This window comes from Physella acuta, unplaced genomic scaffold (assembly GCF_028476545.2).
Source record: "Physella acuta isolate Inbredline_101_S28 unplaced genomic scaffold, ASM2847654v3 ptg000079l, whole genome shotgun sequence".
NCBI classification, from domain to species: Eukaryota; Metazoa; Mollusca; class Gastropoda; family Physidae; genus Physella; species Physella acuta.
This window is the reverse complement of record NW_026731599.1, coordinates 3741483-3756475: the sequence shown is the minus strand read 5'-3', so window position 1 is coordinate 3756475 and position 14993 is coordinate 3741483. Positions and strand designations below refer to the sequence as shown.

At 39.3% G+C, this 14993-nt stretch overlaps 2 protein-coding genes across 2 annotated transcripts in view; one reads left to right on the top strand and one right to left on the bottom strand.

Annotated features, from left to right (window-relative positions):
* The window catches only part of LOC131954791 (DNA polymerase subunit gamma-1), a 36489-nt gene that overhangs the window by 5040 nt on the left and 16456 nt on the right, over nt 1-14993 (bottom strand). The window contains exons 25-35 of the mRNA XM_059318577.1: nt 13373-13540; nt 8621-8879; nt 8192-8282; nt 7774-7903; nt 7538-7630; nt 7231-7406; nt 6732-6835; nt 6538-6608; nt 5039-5108; nt 1489-1598; nt 363-472 (exon numbers count right to left, since the gene is read on the bottom strand). Of these exons, the coding sequence (XP_059174560.1) occupies nt 363-472; nt 1489-1598; nt 5039-5108; nt 6538-6608; nt 6732-6835; nt 7231-7406; nt 7538-7630; nt 7774-7903; nt 8192-8282; nt 8621-8879; nt 13373-13540 (1382 nt within the window). The remainder of the gene's footprint in view (nt 1-362; nt 473-1488; nt 1599-5038; nt 5109-6537; nt 6609-6731; nt 6836-7230; nt 7407-7537; nt 7631-7773; nt 7904-8191; nt 8283-8620; nt 8880-13372; nt 13541-14993) is intronic.
* Nucleotides 9275-14310, top strand: LOC131956240 (NADH dehydrogenase [ubiquinone] 1 alpha subcomplex subunit 13-like). Its single transcript, XM_059320664.1, has 4 exons — nt 9275-9431; nt 13030-13108; nt 13653-13724; nt 13820-14310. Exons 1-4 carry the CDS (start codon nt 9344-9346, stop codon nt 14028-14030), a joined length of 450 nt encoding a protein of 149 aa, XP_059176647.1. The 5' UTR covers nt 9275-9343; the 3' UTR covers nt 14031-14310.

The following is a 14993-nucleotide window of genomic DNA, read 5'->3' as shown; positions in this document are numbered from 1 at the left end:
AATGTCTGAATTAAATTCATTCAAACTTTTCAACCTGTTATACATGCATGTAGACAGACTCACCTTAATACATGCATGTGACTCATCTGTTATACATGCATGTAGACAGACTCACCAGTTATACATGCATGTGGACAGACATCTGTTATATGTGCATGTGACTCACCTGTTATATGTGCATGTGACTCACCTGTTATATGTGCATGTGACTCACCTGTTATATGTGCATGTGACTCACCTGTTATATGTGCATGTGACTCACCTGTTATATGTGCATGTGACTCACCTGTTATATGTGCATGTGACTCACCTGTTATATGTGCATGTGACTCACCTAGGTACATGCATGTAGACAGACTCACCTGTTAATTGATGACAGATGTTCACAACACTTGCTAAAACCTTGCCATTAACAAAGTTACAAGAACACAGCTCTAGAGTAGACAGACTATGGCAGCAGCTAGACAGAAACCTGCAGAGATGAAATCAAACAGCTCAACAGTTGGGTGTTGTGACATGAACAGTTGGGTATTGTGACATGAACAGTTGGGTATTGTGACATGAACAGTTGGGTATGTGACATGAACAGTTGGGTATTGTGACAGTTGGGTATTGTGACATGAACAGTTGGGTATTGTGACATGAACAGTTGGGTATTGTGACATGAACAGTTGGGTATTGTGACATGAACAGTTGGGTATTGTGACATGAACAGTTGGGTATGTGACATGAACAGTTGGGTATTGTGACATGAACAGTTGGGTATGTGACATGAACAGTTGGGTATTGTGACATGAACAGTTGGGTATTGTGACATGAACAGTTGGGTATTGTGACATGAACAGTTGGGTATTGTGACATGAACAGTTGGGTATGTGACATGAACAGTTGGGTATTGTGACATGAACAGTTGGGTATTGTGACATGAACAGTTGGGTATTGTGACAGTTGGGTATTGTGACATGAACAGTTGGGTATTGTGACATGAACAGTTGGGTATTGTGACATGAACAGTTGGGTATTGTGACATGAACAGTTGGGTATTGTGACATGAACAGTTGGGTATTGTGACATGAACAGTTGAGTGTTGTGACATGAATGGTTGGGTATTGTGACATGAACAGTTGGGCATTGTGACATGAACAGTTGGGTATTGTGATATGAACAGTTGGGTATTGTGACAGTTGGGTATTGTGACATGAACAGTTGGGTATTGTGACAGGAACAGTTGGGTATTGTGACAGTTGGGTATTGTGACATGAACAGTTGGGTATTGTGACAGTTGGGTATTGTGACATGAACAGTTGGGTATTGTGACATGAACAGTTGGGTATTGTGACATGAACAGTTGGGTATTGTGACATGAACAGTTGGGTATTGTGACAGTTGGGTATTGTGACATGAACAGTTGGGTATTGTGACATGAACAGTTGGGTATTATGACAATCTAACACGACAAAACTTGGCTAGCATCTACTGACTACTTACATGACTAAAGTATCCAGATGTATAAAGCCAGCTTTCCCCACCCAGGATAAATTTAGCCGCTGCAGTCGATCACACCTGTGTTCCAGTGCCAGGAGAGACGAGGAGGAAATCTGTGCAAAATATTTTCTTCTTTTATCTCTGCCATCACACAGACATGATGGTAATCTCTGCCATCACACAGACATGATGGTAATCTCTGCCATCACACAGACATGATGGTAATCTCTGCCATCACACAGACATGATGGTAATCTCTGCCATCACACAGACATGATGGTAATCTCTGCCATCACACAGACATGATGGTAATCTCTGCCATCACACAGACATGATGGTAATCTCTGCCATCACACAGACATGATGGTAATCTCTGCCATCACATAGACATGATGGTAATCTCTGCCATCACACAGACATGATGGTAATCTAACATTTTAATTACTATACAAATATTGTTGGCCATGACCTCTGCATAGGTCTATGAGGCATACCCTCAAACCATCTGTACTAACTGCCAGTAGTTCATTCAGTTCAAAGTTTCAATTGATTGAAACTTTTAAAATCAAATATTGTTTTTTCAATAACCGACATTTGTATAGAATAATACCTAAAGAGTTAAAATATTTCCATAATTCATTTAATTGATGATAAGATTCTCGTGAGTGGCACATTTAGTCAGATGTACTCTCTCCTATTCAGCATCAGCTGATAGGTAGTGCCTTATAGTAGGGCCGCTGTGTGTAGAGAGGACAATATCCCTAAATGTGCCACGGTAAGGCCCCCCCCCCCCCCCTATACAACTTGCCATGAGCTGTATTGAGGGAGCTGCCAGTGTACTGTGTGCAAGGTAAGGCCCCCCCCCCTATACAACTTGCCATGAGCTGTATTGAGGGAGCTGCCAGTGTACTGTGTGCAAGGTAAGGCCCCCCCCCCCCCATACAACTTGCCATGAGCTGTATTGAGGGAGCTGCCAGTGTACTGTGTGCAAGGTAAGGCCCCCCCCCCCCCCCATACAACTTGCCATGAGCTGTATTGAGGGAGCTGCCAGTGTACTGTGTGCAAGGTAAGGCCCCCCCCCCATACAACTTGCCATGAGCTGTATTGAGGGAGCTGCCAGTGTACTGTGTGCAAGGTAAGGCCCCCCCCCCTATACAACTTGCCATGAGCTGTATTGAGGGAGCTGCCAGTGTACTGTGTGCAAGGTAAGGCCCCCCCCCCCCATACAACTTGCCATGAGCTGTATTGAGGGAGCTGCCAGTGTACTGTGTGCAAGGTAAGGCCCCCCCCCCCCTATACAACTTGCAATGAGCTGTATTGAGGGAGCTGCCAGTGTACTGTGTGCAAGGTAAGGCCCCCCCCCCCCTATACAACTTGCCATGAGCTGTATTGAGGGAGCTGCCAGTGTACTGTGTGCAAGGTAAGGCCCCCCCCCCTATACAACTTGCCATGAGCTGTATTGAGGGAGCTGCCAGTGTACTGTGTGCAAGGTAAGGCCCCCCCCCCCTATACAACTTGCCATGAGCTGTATTGAGGGAGCTGCCAGTGTACTGTGTGCAAGGTAAGGCCCCCCCCCCCTATACAACTTGCCATGAGCTGTATTGAGGGAGCTGCCAGTGTACTGTGTGCAAGGTAAGGCCCCCCCCCCTATACAACTTGCCATGAGCTGTATTGAGGGAGCTGCCAGTGTACTGTGTGCAAGGTAAGGCCCCCCCCCCCTATACAACTTGCCATGAGCTGTATTGAGGGAGCTGCCAGTGTACTGTGTGCAAGGTAAGGCCCCCCCCCCCCCCCTATACAACTTGCCATGAGCTGTATTGAGGGAGCTGCCAGTGTACTGTGTGCAAGGTAAGGCCCCCCCCCCCTATACAACTTGCCATGAGCTGTATTGAGGGAGCTGCCAGTGTACTGTGTGCAAGGTAAGGCCCCCCCCCCCCTATACAACTTGCCATGAGCTGTATTGAGGGAGCTGCCAGTGTACTGTGTGCAAGGTAAGGCCCCCCCCCCTATACAACTTGCCATGAGCTGTATTGAGGGAGCTGCCAGTGTACTGTGTGCAAGGTAAGGCCCCCCCCCCTATACAACTTGCCATGAGCTGTATTGAGGGAGCTGCCAGTGTACTGTGTGCAAGGTAAGGCCCCCCCCCCATACAACTTGCCATGAGCTGTATTGAGGGAGCTGCCAGTGTACTGTGTGCAAGGTAAGGCCCCCCCCCCCCCTATACAACTTGCCATGAGCTGTATTGAGGGAGCTGCCAGTGTACTGTGTGCAAGGTAAGGCCCCCCCCCTATACAACTTGCCATGAGCTGTATTGAGGGAGCTGCCAGTGTACTGTGTGCAAGGTAAGGCCCCCCCCCCTATACAACTTGCCATGAGCTGTATTGAGGGAGCTGCCAGTGTACTGTGTGCAAGGTAAGGCCCCCCCCCCCCCCATACAACTTGCCATGAGCTGTATTGAGGGAGCTGCCAGTGTACTGTGTGCAAGGTAAGGCCCCCCCCCCCTATACAACTTGCCATGAGCTGTATTGAGGGAGCTGCCAGTGTACTGTGTGCAAGGTAAGGCCCCCCCCCCCCTATACAACTTGCCATGAGCTGTATTGAGGGAGCTGCCAGTGTACTGTGTGCAAGGTAAGGCCCCCCCCCTATACAACTTGCCATGAGCTGTATTGAGGGAGCTGCCAGTGTACTGTGTGCAAGGTAAGGCCCCCCCCCCCCCTATACAACTTGCCATGAGCTGTATTGAGGGAGCTGCCAGTGTACTGTGTGCAAGGTAAGGCCCTGCCCATACAACTTGCCATGAGCTGTATTGAGGGAGCTGCCAGTGTACTGTGTGCAAGGTAAGGCCCCCCCCCTATACAACTTGCCATGAGCTGTATTGAGGGAGCTGCCAGTGTACTGTGTGCAAGGTAAGGCCCCCCCCCCCCTATACAACTTGCCATGAGCTGTATTGAGGGAGCTGCCAGTGTACTGTGTGCAAGGTAAGGCCCTGCCCATACAACTTGCCATGAGCTGTATTGAGGGAGCTGCCAGTGTACTGTGTGCAAGGTAAGGCCCTGCCCATACAACTTGCCATGAGATGTATTGAGTGATCAGTGTTTCCCTCTCTCAGTCTAGGTTTGTCATCAATGTTTCCCTCTCTACCACTAGATCACTCTGTAACAGTTGGTTTATATGTGCCACTGGCCTAACCCCATCAGAAGAAGTTACTCTGGCACTAGACAAACATACTGCCAGCTGTAGATGAGATCCTCCAGAGAAAATGGATTGGCCACACACTAAGGAAGCCTGTATCCAGTGTATCCAGTATAACAAGACAGGCCCTCACATGGAATCCACAGGGTGTTAACAGGAAATCTTACCTGTGTACAACAAATCTTAATGGAGTACAGAAAATCTTACCTGTGTACAGAAAATCTTAACTGTGTACAGAAAATCTTACCTGTGTACAGAAAATCTTACCTTTACAGAAAATCTTACCAGTGTACAGAAAATCTTACCTTTGCAGAAAATCTTACCTTTACAGAAAATCTTACCTGTGTATAGAAAATCTTACCTGTGTCCAGAAAGGTTGGAGGTTAAGATCTGTGTACAAGTAGGGCTCATAACAATGTTCTTTAAGAAGTCTTGACATGAAAGATGTAAATTATATTTGTTAATGTTCTTTAAGAAGTCTTGACATGAAAGATGTAAATTATATTTGTTAATGTTCTTTAAGAAGTCTTGACATGAAAGATGTAAAGTATATTTGTTAATGTTCTTTAAGAAGTCTTGACATGAAAGATGTAAATTATATTTGTTAACGAGAAAAATGGCCCGTTGAGGAAGGATACACCGGGCGCTAGGTTGATAGTGCTGTCTCTTTTCTCTAAACTAAAACCAACCCCCCCCCCCAACACCCCCCCCCCCCCACCCCCCACCCCCCACCCCCCAAAAAAACATGTCTACCGTCCCATTCAACGAAATATAATTATATACTTTTTCCAGTGTCCGCCCCCTCCCCGAAAATTCTACCCCCGCCCCCGAAAATTTCAAGTACCCCCACCCCTCTCCGGGGAGGAAAAAGTCTGAAAGAAACACTGGTGTCGCGCTTAGCCACTACCCGAAGAATTGCATTAAAGAAATTGCAAGAAAACCACTTTTTAGATTAGACACATTAATTAGGCGGTAATTTTATTATAGAGTATCGATGAAGAAATTTCTTTTTGAGTTGGGGAGGGGGGGGGGGGGGGGCTCAGACGTTCTTACGCGGGGGGTGGGGTTTCGCCCCTACCGGAAGAATTGTATGCAAGAAACTCTTCACGCAAACCATTTAGATTAGGCAAAATTTCCTTTTTATTCAATGTTTACTCGAGAATCAATGACGTCATATTACTGTGTGCACTCTCTTGAGATTATTTTCTACTCTATGCTAAATGTGACCGCGTCATACTTCGTTTTTCGAATTACTATGCATGTTTTTATTTTGCTTGTGTTTTCTCTACAGCGTTCTTGTCAGATAGATAGATACATAGACAGACAGCGAAACTATTAGTATTAATGTTCTTTAAGAAGTCTTGACATGAAAGATGTAAATTATATTTGTTAATGTTCTTTAAGAAGTCTTGACATGAAAGATGTAAATTATATTTGTTAATGTTCTTTAAGAAGTCTTGACATGAAAGATGTAAATTATATTTGTTAATGTTCTTTAAACACAGTTAAACAGATTTAAACACATGGCAGACCATTGGAGGTGTGGATTATAAGGCCATCATATGTCCAGGTTTAAACACATGGCAGACCATTGGAGGTGTGGATTATAAGGCCATCATATGCCCAGGTTTAAACACATGGCAGACCATTGGAGGTGTGGATTATAAGGCCATCATATGTCCAGGTTTAAACACATGGCAGACCATTGGAGGTGTGGATTATAAGGCCATCATATGCCCAGGTTTAAACACATGGCAGACCATTGGAGGTGTGGATTATAAGGCCATCATATGTCCAGGTTTAAACACATGGCAGACCATTGGAGGTGTGGATTATAAGGCCTAGTAACAAGTTTCTAACCTGCAAGTCTGTGACAGCCTGCATAGATCTCGCACATCTAAATACCCCAGAATAAGGTGAATGATTTCTTTCTGAAAAGTAAAAAAAAAAATTGTTACAATAAAAATTAATTAATAGGCAATTGTGTTTTCAATGAAACTAATTTCAGCAGTGACAAATGTTGAGCTAAAACTGAACTAATCATAATAACGTACAGGTAACAGGGTGAAGAATTCACTCTCCTTCAGGCTCAACTCTGTCATGCTGTCCTTCAGAGTTTCATCTTCTAGCTGTTGGCAACTGACAGGCTCAGGACAACCTAATCAAAGTTATTGCCCTTGTAACTTACTAACTTTAAAAAAAAAACATATGCAGGAATAATTTATGTTTGTGGACTGTGTGTCTTAGTTTATGCTTTACAACACAATTAACTAACAAATTACATCTAACAACTATAGTGCCCACATTATTTTTATTAAATTAACTCAAGATCTAATCAACTAAAAATGATGAGTAACTAGATACAGCAAATTGCCCCTTACACAGGGGTTAAAACCAGTCTTAGTAAATAACAGTGTTTGGAGGGTGCATTAGTTTGTAGTTTAACACTCATATTGAATACAATTTCTATCTTTTCAGAATGGATCACCTAGTTTTAATAGAAATACAATCTCCATTCCCCCCCCCCCCCAAAGGTGGTGTAAGATATGTTACATGGTGACATGCCACTGTCATCACAGGCTAGAATGATGTCATCATCATCCACTGTAAGTACAGGCTGCAGGAAATGGATGTCAGCTCCTGGTGGCATTTTGGTGCCTATCAGTTTGATCCCATCAAGTTCAGTATAGTAGTCCAGACAGTCATGATTCAACTCCAGCCTGATTAGACTGCAAGATCCATACAACTGTTCAGTAATCAGTCTAATCTTGTTTTATTTTAAACATTCATTACACAACTCAGAAATATTCAAACATTGCATGACTAAACTTCTACCAAATGTGTTCTGAGAATCACTTACTTTGTAGCAAAGTTGATCTTCTTCAAATGAGGTGCAAATATTCTAGGCCGCTGTTTGCTAGGCTTTGGTTGACTTTTCCATAAGGTCACCCATCTGGTCAAACGCACAAAAGAGAGGGACAAATTTAGCACATACTAAATAAAATATGGAGAGAGAAACTTAGAATGTTGTTATAAAACAAATACGCTTTATGCATGACATCTGAATTTAATAATCAATCAATGAAAAATATTTACGTTACTCTTCCTTTATCTGTGTCAGTTCCACCGGCTCTATCACAAGCCAATATACGGATGATAGACCCAGGATTGTAGGTCTCATACACTTCAATTCTCACTGGGTAAAGATATTCTGCAAAAGTCACCTCTATAGGAGAAACAAGATAAAACACAAAATGACCCTTTTTTTTTAATGAACTGCATTCAGTAACATAAGTGTGTGTGTGTGTGTGGAGGGGGGAGGGTGAAAATACTTTAATATTAACATTTTTTTGCATGTGATTGAAGCAATAAAATATATCACACACAATCACACAAAAAAGACGCAAAGTAGAAAAATGTCTGGAATAAAACAAAGAAATTTGAAGTTATTCAACCAACACATTAAATATATTAAATGTCATAAGGATGAATGTTAATTTAACATTTGACTAACCTATGAAGTCTTGACTAACAAAATCACAAGGAGTTCCTTTGTATTTTTGTATACTTGATGGGGCAATGTTCCACCAGGGTCCATATGTTCTCTGTTGAGTCATGATGATACAATTTATTATTTAAGAGATAGTTGCCTCAGTTAAAAATACAATTTCCTTTAATTAATTAAAAAAGCTGTTTCTGATCTGCATTAAAGATTAAAGTGAATAGACTAAACATGATTTTTGTTTAAGACACAAGATGTTAATTCATAAATTATTAATTTGTTAAGTAGTAATAATACTGTAATAAAGTATAAAGTGTAAGTACTTAAGTACTGTTAAGTAGGCCTACTTTTAATATTAAACTTAAATAGTTAAATTAAACTATTATAATTATTAATATTAGGGGCCTAAGCAATAAAGAGGAGGCATTGCTGAGTGCTCACAAATACACATGCTTGAGTATAATCCCCATATGAGGGGAAAACACACGCCTTCCCAGCTAAATTACAGGCGACGTAGGATATTGTTGATTCACTTCCATACTGCGAGCTAAAGTCTGTGACTTCAAGGCCTTCCAATCTGATCAGACATTCGGGGACTGAACAAAAATCTGATTCTTTTTTTTGAACATCTCTATAGTGCTTGACCGAATTAAGAATGTGTGCCTGAAAATCTGCATATTCCTCGGGACTTCTAGCCATATAAATTTATATATCAAGATCTAGATCTATTTAGTTTTTCGAAGAAATGCTTGTAGGCCTAGTGTAAAATTAAAGGTCTAGATCTACATCTATGTTTTGACTAACACAAACATAGATAGGGGGGGGGGGGGAGCAAAGTTCATATTTGCGGTTAATTACGTTAACTTAGGTCGAAAGTAACCTTGTGTAATAATTTTAGGCCTTGGGTTTATACTACTTTATACACTATCTGTAAAAACAATTAAATTAGACATGTTTAAATCATGCATAGTCAATACTTCGATAGGGATATAGATCTAGATCTAGAATATATATCTTAAATAATTATTTGATTAAAAAATCCCGTACAAAAACCGTTAGGTAATTTGTGTGGATTATCTTTGCATATTGAGAGTTATCCTCCTTGTCTCCAATCTATAGAGATAGATTTAGTGTAAGGCCTAGGCCTATTTACAGAAGGTCAAAATGGTTACTTATAAACAGGACTTACCACCTGAGGGGGGGTTTAGTCCGTTTGAATGGGCTGCAAGAGGCCCTAAAAGACTATTTAATGGTAATAGAATCTACATAGTTTTAAATGTAGAGTGATACTTTTGTTTTATTCAAAGTATTTGCCTATATAGCCTATATCTAGATCAGAATAGAATAGTGAATAGATGGTTACGGTAGCCTAATCGGTATCTATTACTAGACTATCTATCGTTTTGGGTACGTACAATTTTAAAATTAAATCGCCCGCGACTAGATCTAGATTATCTAGAATCTAGATCTAGTAATGTGTTTCATTTATGTATGTAGGATTATTGTAGGTCTACCTCACCTGTTTTTAAACAATTGAATTAAAACTTTTCAGTAATAGGCCTAACTAAATGAACTTTTAATGAAGACTAGAGGAGTTTACACTTTTCGGACACACACCAAAAATTACGTAGGACCGAACACTTCGTCGGTTTTTGGCTCATAGAAACTTTAATTAGCATGTCTCACGCGAAACCACGGCGCCTGCACGTAAACTGTTCATTTATGAACACTTCCGTGTCAAGTACTTCCGTTTCCTTTCTCAAGAATTATTTTTAGAAATTTTTTAACGTTGCATGGTACGCACATTTCTATTTTTACACCAGCCGGATGAAGTGACCTAGGGTTGGACTTAGGGGCAAAACTTGAACCAATCAATGCTTAGCTAAAAGGTTACACTATAAATAGCTTCTATATATGTATGGAACATCGTAAATGTCAAGGTTAATGGGTTTTTTCGTGCTTGAACAATAAAAAAGGGGTGTTCGCTAACTTATTTGACCTTACATGGGATCGGACAGCAACACAAAAATATTATTAAATAAGAATTTAGAGCATAAAAGGGGCTGGTTATTGAAGGGAAAGGGTCAAAATAAGGTCAAGAAGGCAGTGGAATGCGAAAGAGGAGGGGGAATCATGTGACCTGGCTGGCTTAGCAGCGTACTGCGCGAGCCGCAATGGCTGAATGGGATGAACTTTGGGAGTGTGGGAAAAAGGTTTTATACTATTAAAATTACCTCACAAACAATCAATAACACAATATAAATGCATATAATATATGTTTTTATTCATTAAATTGACTTTAAATTATTCTAAATGAACAAAAAGTGCTATGTCCGATGACGGGTAAAGGTGTCCGAACACATGTAAAACTGTATTACATGTGTTCGAACACACGTTAAGACCCCCCAGTCACTATAACAAGAATAGCTTAAGTTCTATGCGTATGAATACAAAATGACACACACATTATTAAAGTAGAATGGTTGCGGATAGATATGATACTTTTTTTTGTTTTCTATGTTAAGCGGTTACTGAATGAGACCGCATGGAATTTTTACGTTGCGTTTTTTCGCTATGTGTGTCCGAAAAGTGTAAGCTCCTCTAGCGATGTTTCCAACGTACCTAGTCCTAAAACGATAGATTACCAACAGATCTAGATCTAGTGATAGTGACAATCTGAATCTAGTCTACTCTAGTTTTAATTTAATTAAATAAAACAATTAGGCGCCTAAACATGTTCTAAACTTAAAACTAGCTACAAAAAACTTTGGGGAGTTCTCACCTCTCTACAGACAGTGTACTACTGAGTAGTCAGTACTGGGAAGGTTTCTGCAATTAAAAACATTTACAATTTCAATTAAGAGGGGCAACCAACCATACAATTTTTTCATAGGAGGAGGGTGCAGTAAGCGGTTATTGGTAATATCATGATATAGCTTCGGTTATAATTCCAGAATGGTACAGCAGTAAAAAACAGTAAAATCATGGCGTAGTCTGTCAAGCCGTTCCGGAAACCACGGGAAATACTGTAAACCATAATTTATTTGGCGCCATATTATTTTAAACATGTTTAAAAATTTGCATAGATTTTTTAGTTGCATTTTAAATAGGCCCCTACTGTTTTCCTATTTATTTTGTATTTCTAATTATTTTAAGTGTAGGCTTATGTACTAATTATTACTGCTACTAAACATTGTTCTAGTTCTTCTTACTCCTTTTAACTTTCGTAAATCTAATTTTCTTATTTTACTAGATCTTGTTGTCGCAAATCTTCTGCAAGTTTTTTTCTGTGTTTCTTAAACAAGTAATTAAAAAAGTCTAGTGACAATTTTAGCGCAATTTCCTTATGTTATCTAAAAATAGCTCTGTCGTAGCGTAAATCAAGAGCAGGGTTAGTAAAACCATTGGTTAGTTATTAAAACGTTTTTTATTAATTTTTTTTTTCAGTATTTTACATGTTTTATTTACAATAGAGTTACATGACTAAAAACCATTGCGCGCCTACTGAACGTGATGAGCCATTGAACGTGATGGCGCAGCTATTAAACGTGATGACGCGTGTGGTGTGGTTGGATAAATATGCCTACTAATTCGGTCCAAATTTTAATTAATTAAAAAAAATTGTTGTGACCGAACGAAAGGATATTTTTGAAAACTTTCTTCGGCAATATTATTCTAAATTATGGCAGGAATCGATTGGTACATGTTTCAAGTCGCTAAGTGGTCTGGTTGCTGAGATATGGGCAAAAAACTGCATTTATTCGAGGTTTTTTGGCTTTTCCGGGAAATCCATGAAAGAAACCCGGAATTGTTATGGCCTATGTTCATCCTCGTAACTTGCTTAACATAATTGCTTTTGGAACTAGTCATCGATATTGCTTCGTTGAGGAGGAGATACGACTTAAAGCTGCGGACACACATCCATCCATCCATCCATTCATTCATACATCCAGAAATGACGGGTTAATAAACGCAATTCTCCAGAATGGAAATTGCGCTAAAAACGAGTAGATCTAAATATTATTAATAAAGTCGAGTGTAGTAATTAATGTTTTGCTTTAAAGTTTAAGTGTACCACAGTGTATTTTTACAAGCTTTTATTTTACTTACTTCCTCTGTCTGTCATGCTTTTGTCTCTCGAGTGCTTCATCATTGAATAAAACTGCCTAGTGAAATTTTGACCATTTCTACTGGATAAAAAAGCATAAAAAACATTTTAATAATAACCTTTTAGGGCCTATAAATAAATGATTTTTAGAAAAATATATAGGCTAATAGGCCTAATTAACTACTGTTTAAATAACTAAAAATAATAAAAGCGTGTGTTGCTTCTTGAATTCTAGTGAGGTTATTCAAAGGCTTACATAATAAAGCGACCAGCGATATATTTTTAGTTAGTATTAGCTCATTATTAGGTATTTAAAGAAAATCATTTATTTTCTCCTTTTTAATGCGCTATTAAAAACATTTTTTTATTTTATGTGTAAGTGTAAGGATTTTTTCTGACACATTTTCTTAATTAATCAGAATTACTCTCTGTAAGTAGTATCATATAATTATGGCGAATCTTTCAGGTAACTGATAACCAGACTACACTGGTGTATATTTTCTTACTAGAGTCAGTCATCTCAGCAGCCTCAAGGAGTAGGCCTATATTTGGAAATGTAGTTGGAGACCTACTTTTGAAATCTGTTTTATTTAGTCTGAAATTATCTTCCACAATTTCCAAGCATATAACCTGTTTACTTATAAATATATGTGTGTGGTCTGTACCCTTGTTTTTTTATTTCAGTTTTGCGTCCTAGGTTTGTTGTATATACTATGTGATTAATTTTACTTTACACTTGTAGGTTACACCCAAATAGGACTTTTTGTAGGCTTTACTGCAGTTTCATGGGGTTTTTTTTTGAGATGGCAAGCCAATAAAAGGTTAGTTTTAGTTAGAAGAGATGAAGCTATTACAGTAGCTTACATCTTTTATTATTTCTATGTATTTAATTTAATGTTACAGCCTATTTTATTGTGTCAGAGAAGGTCCACTATGTAAGCAGATGGTTGTGACCACAAATGGTTTTCTCGGGGTGTCCACTGAGAAAGTAGGAGAAAGCTGGGGTTATAAAGCTGTGATACCTGTGTGAGAGTGCCATACCAAGTGAGACAGGTGTATGGGCACAACACGTTTTATGGACTTACTAATCTAAATGGGAAACTTTCTGTTTTTCAACAGTGTAAGCTTCACTGTATTTCACCATATTGTGGATTTCCATGTTGTAATTCCACTGTAAATCAATCTTCTCAAGTACTGATGGATTACCATGTTGTGTATTGACTAAATCTAATGGGATTGCAATGCTTGTGTGGCTGAGAATATAAAGAATGGGTGTGATCTTGTTCAAGGCAAAGTATTTGCATGTAGTGGTATGTTACATAACCCTGTGAGCACTCAAAATACATATTTATATGACTTTTTCAGGGCTATTGATTTAGAAATGAGAGATGCACGATTAGCAGTAGAACCTATACTGGAGGCTGAAAGAGATAGAGAGTAAGTTGCACATTACTTCCTGTGTTTAAACTTCTTTCAACTATTAGTAGCCTTTACCATGCTATGTTGATTTCTTTTTTACAAATCTCTTGCAGATTTTTGAAGTTATTGAGAAGAAACAGAGATGAAGAGAATGAATTAATGAAAAATGTAAAAGGCTGGAAGACAGGCACGCTATGGGGAGAGCCAGTGTATCACAACCCAGGAGGTCACTTTATCTTACCAATCTATGAAGAGTTGTGTGCACACATGAGTACTAAAGACAAGAATGAAATGTTCTTGGACCATATGAAAAGAAATGTCTAAGGCTGAAATACAACTGTTTGCTATTTAATTAATTAAAATCCTAATTATTTTGGCTTGATGTTTTGTATTTTTATCTAATTTTATGAATTAGCTAAATAATGTGCAGTTATGAGTTAGGTTACATAATAATGAAAATAAATAATGTAGCTATTTCTGTGAATTAATCAGTTGAGCATGTCGCATGAATGAATCAATATGTGGTGAATCTGGCCTTCAATTTCAATAGCAAAATGTGTTTAGAGAAACTGAATCGTTTTAATAAATATTTTTGATTCATTTATACTAGTGTTTAATAATATTGTTAACACACAAAATGAGCAAAAAATTAGCGTTCAGAAAATTGACTTTGGAATTATTGATACTTAAGGATGTTTGTCTGACATTAGCACAAAGCTGAAACACCTTCTAGGTTTCTTCAAATTTCCACCTACTATTGGTCCAAGTTTTCTGACACTAACTTAAGAGCTTATTGAATAGCGATGAGTGGCAAGGTGATTAGCCTAAAAGTTTTTTTTTTGAGTATGACAAGATTTTTCTTTACAGTCATGTCTTTTATTTAAACCCTGATAGTTGAGGCATCAGCTCAACCTCAAGAAAGCTTCCAGTGCTCTATACAATCACTTTCTCTGCCAGGGTGAGATTTGTTAAAGAACCGGAGCAGCTTATGGGAACATTCTTTTATTCTGCTGAATCTACTGATAACCTGAGGAAAGGTCAGAGGCATACACCCATACGATTTGTCATATCTGTTTATCTCTGCTTTAGACTCCAGACAAGACTTCTATGTACATTGTATATTTGTTTTCTATAATGAAGTGAAAGTGTGGTCAGCATTATGCCCAGATGCCGTGACTTGACCTAATGTGAGGCAGGCACCCTTTAGTGCTGATTGACTCAAGTATATCCTACTAACTCAAGCCCAGTATCCAAACTCAAGACTTAGAGCTTAGCGGTTATATATTC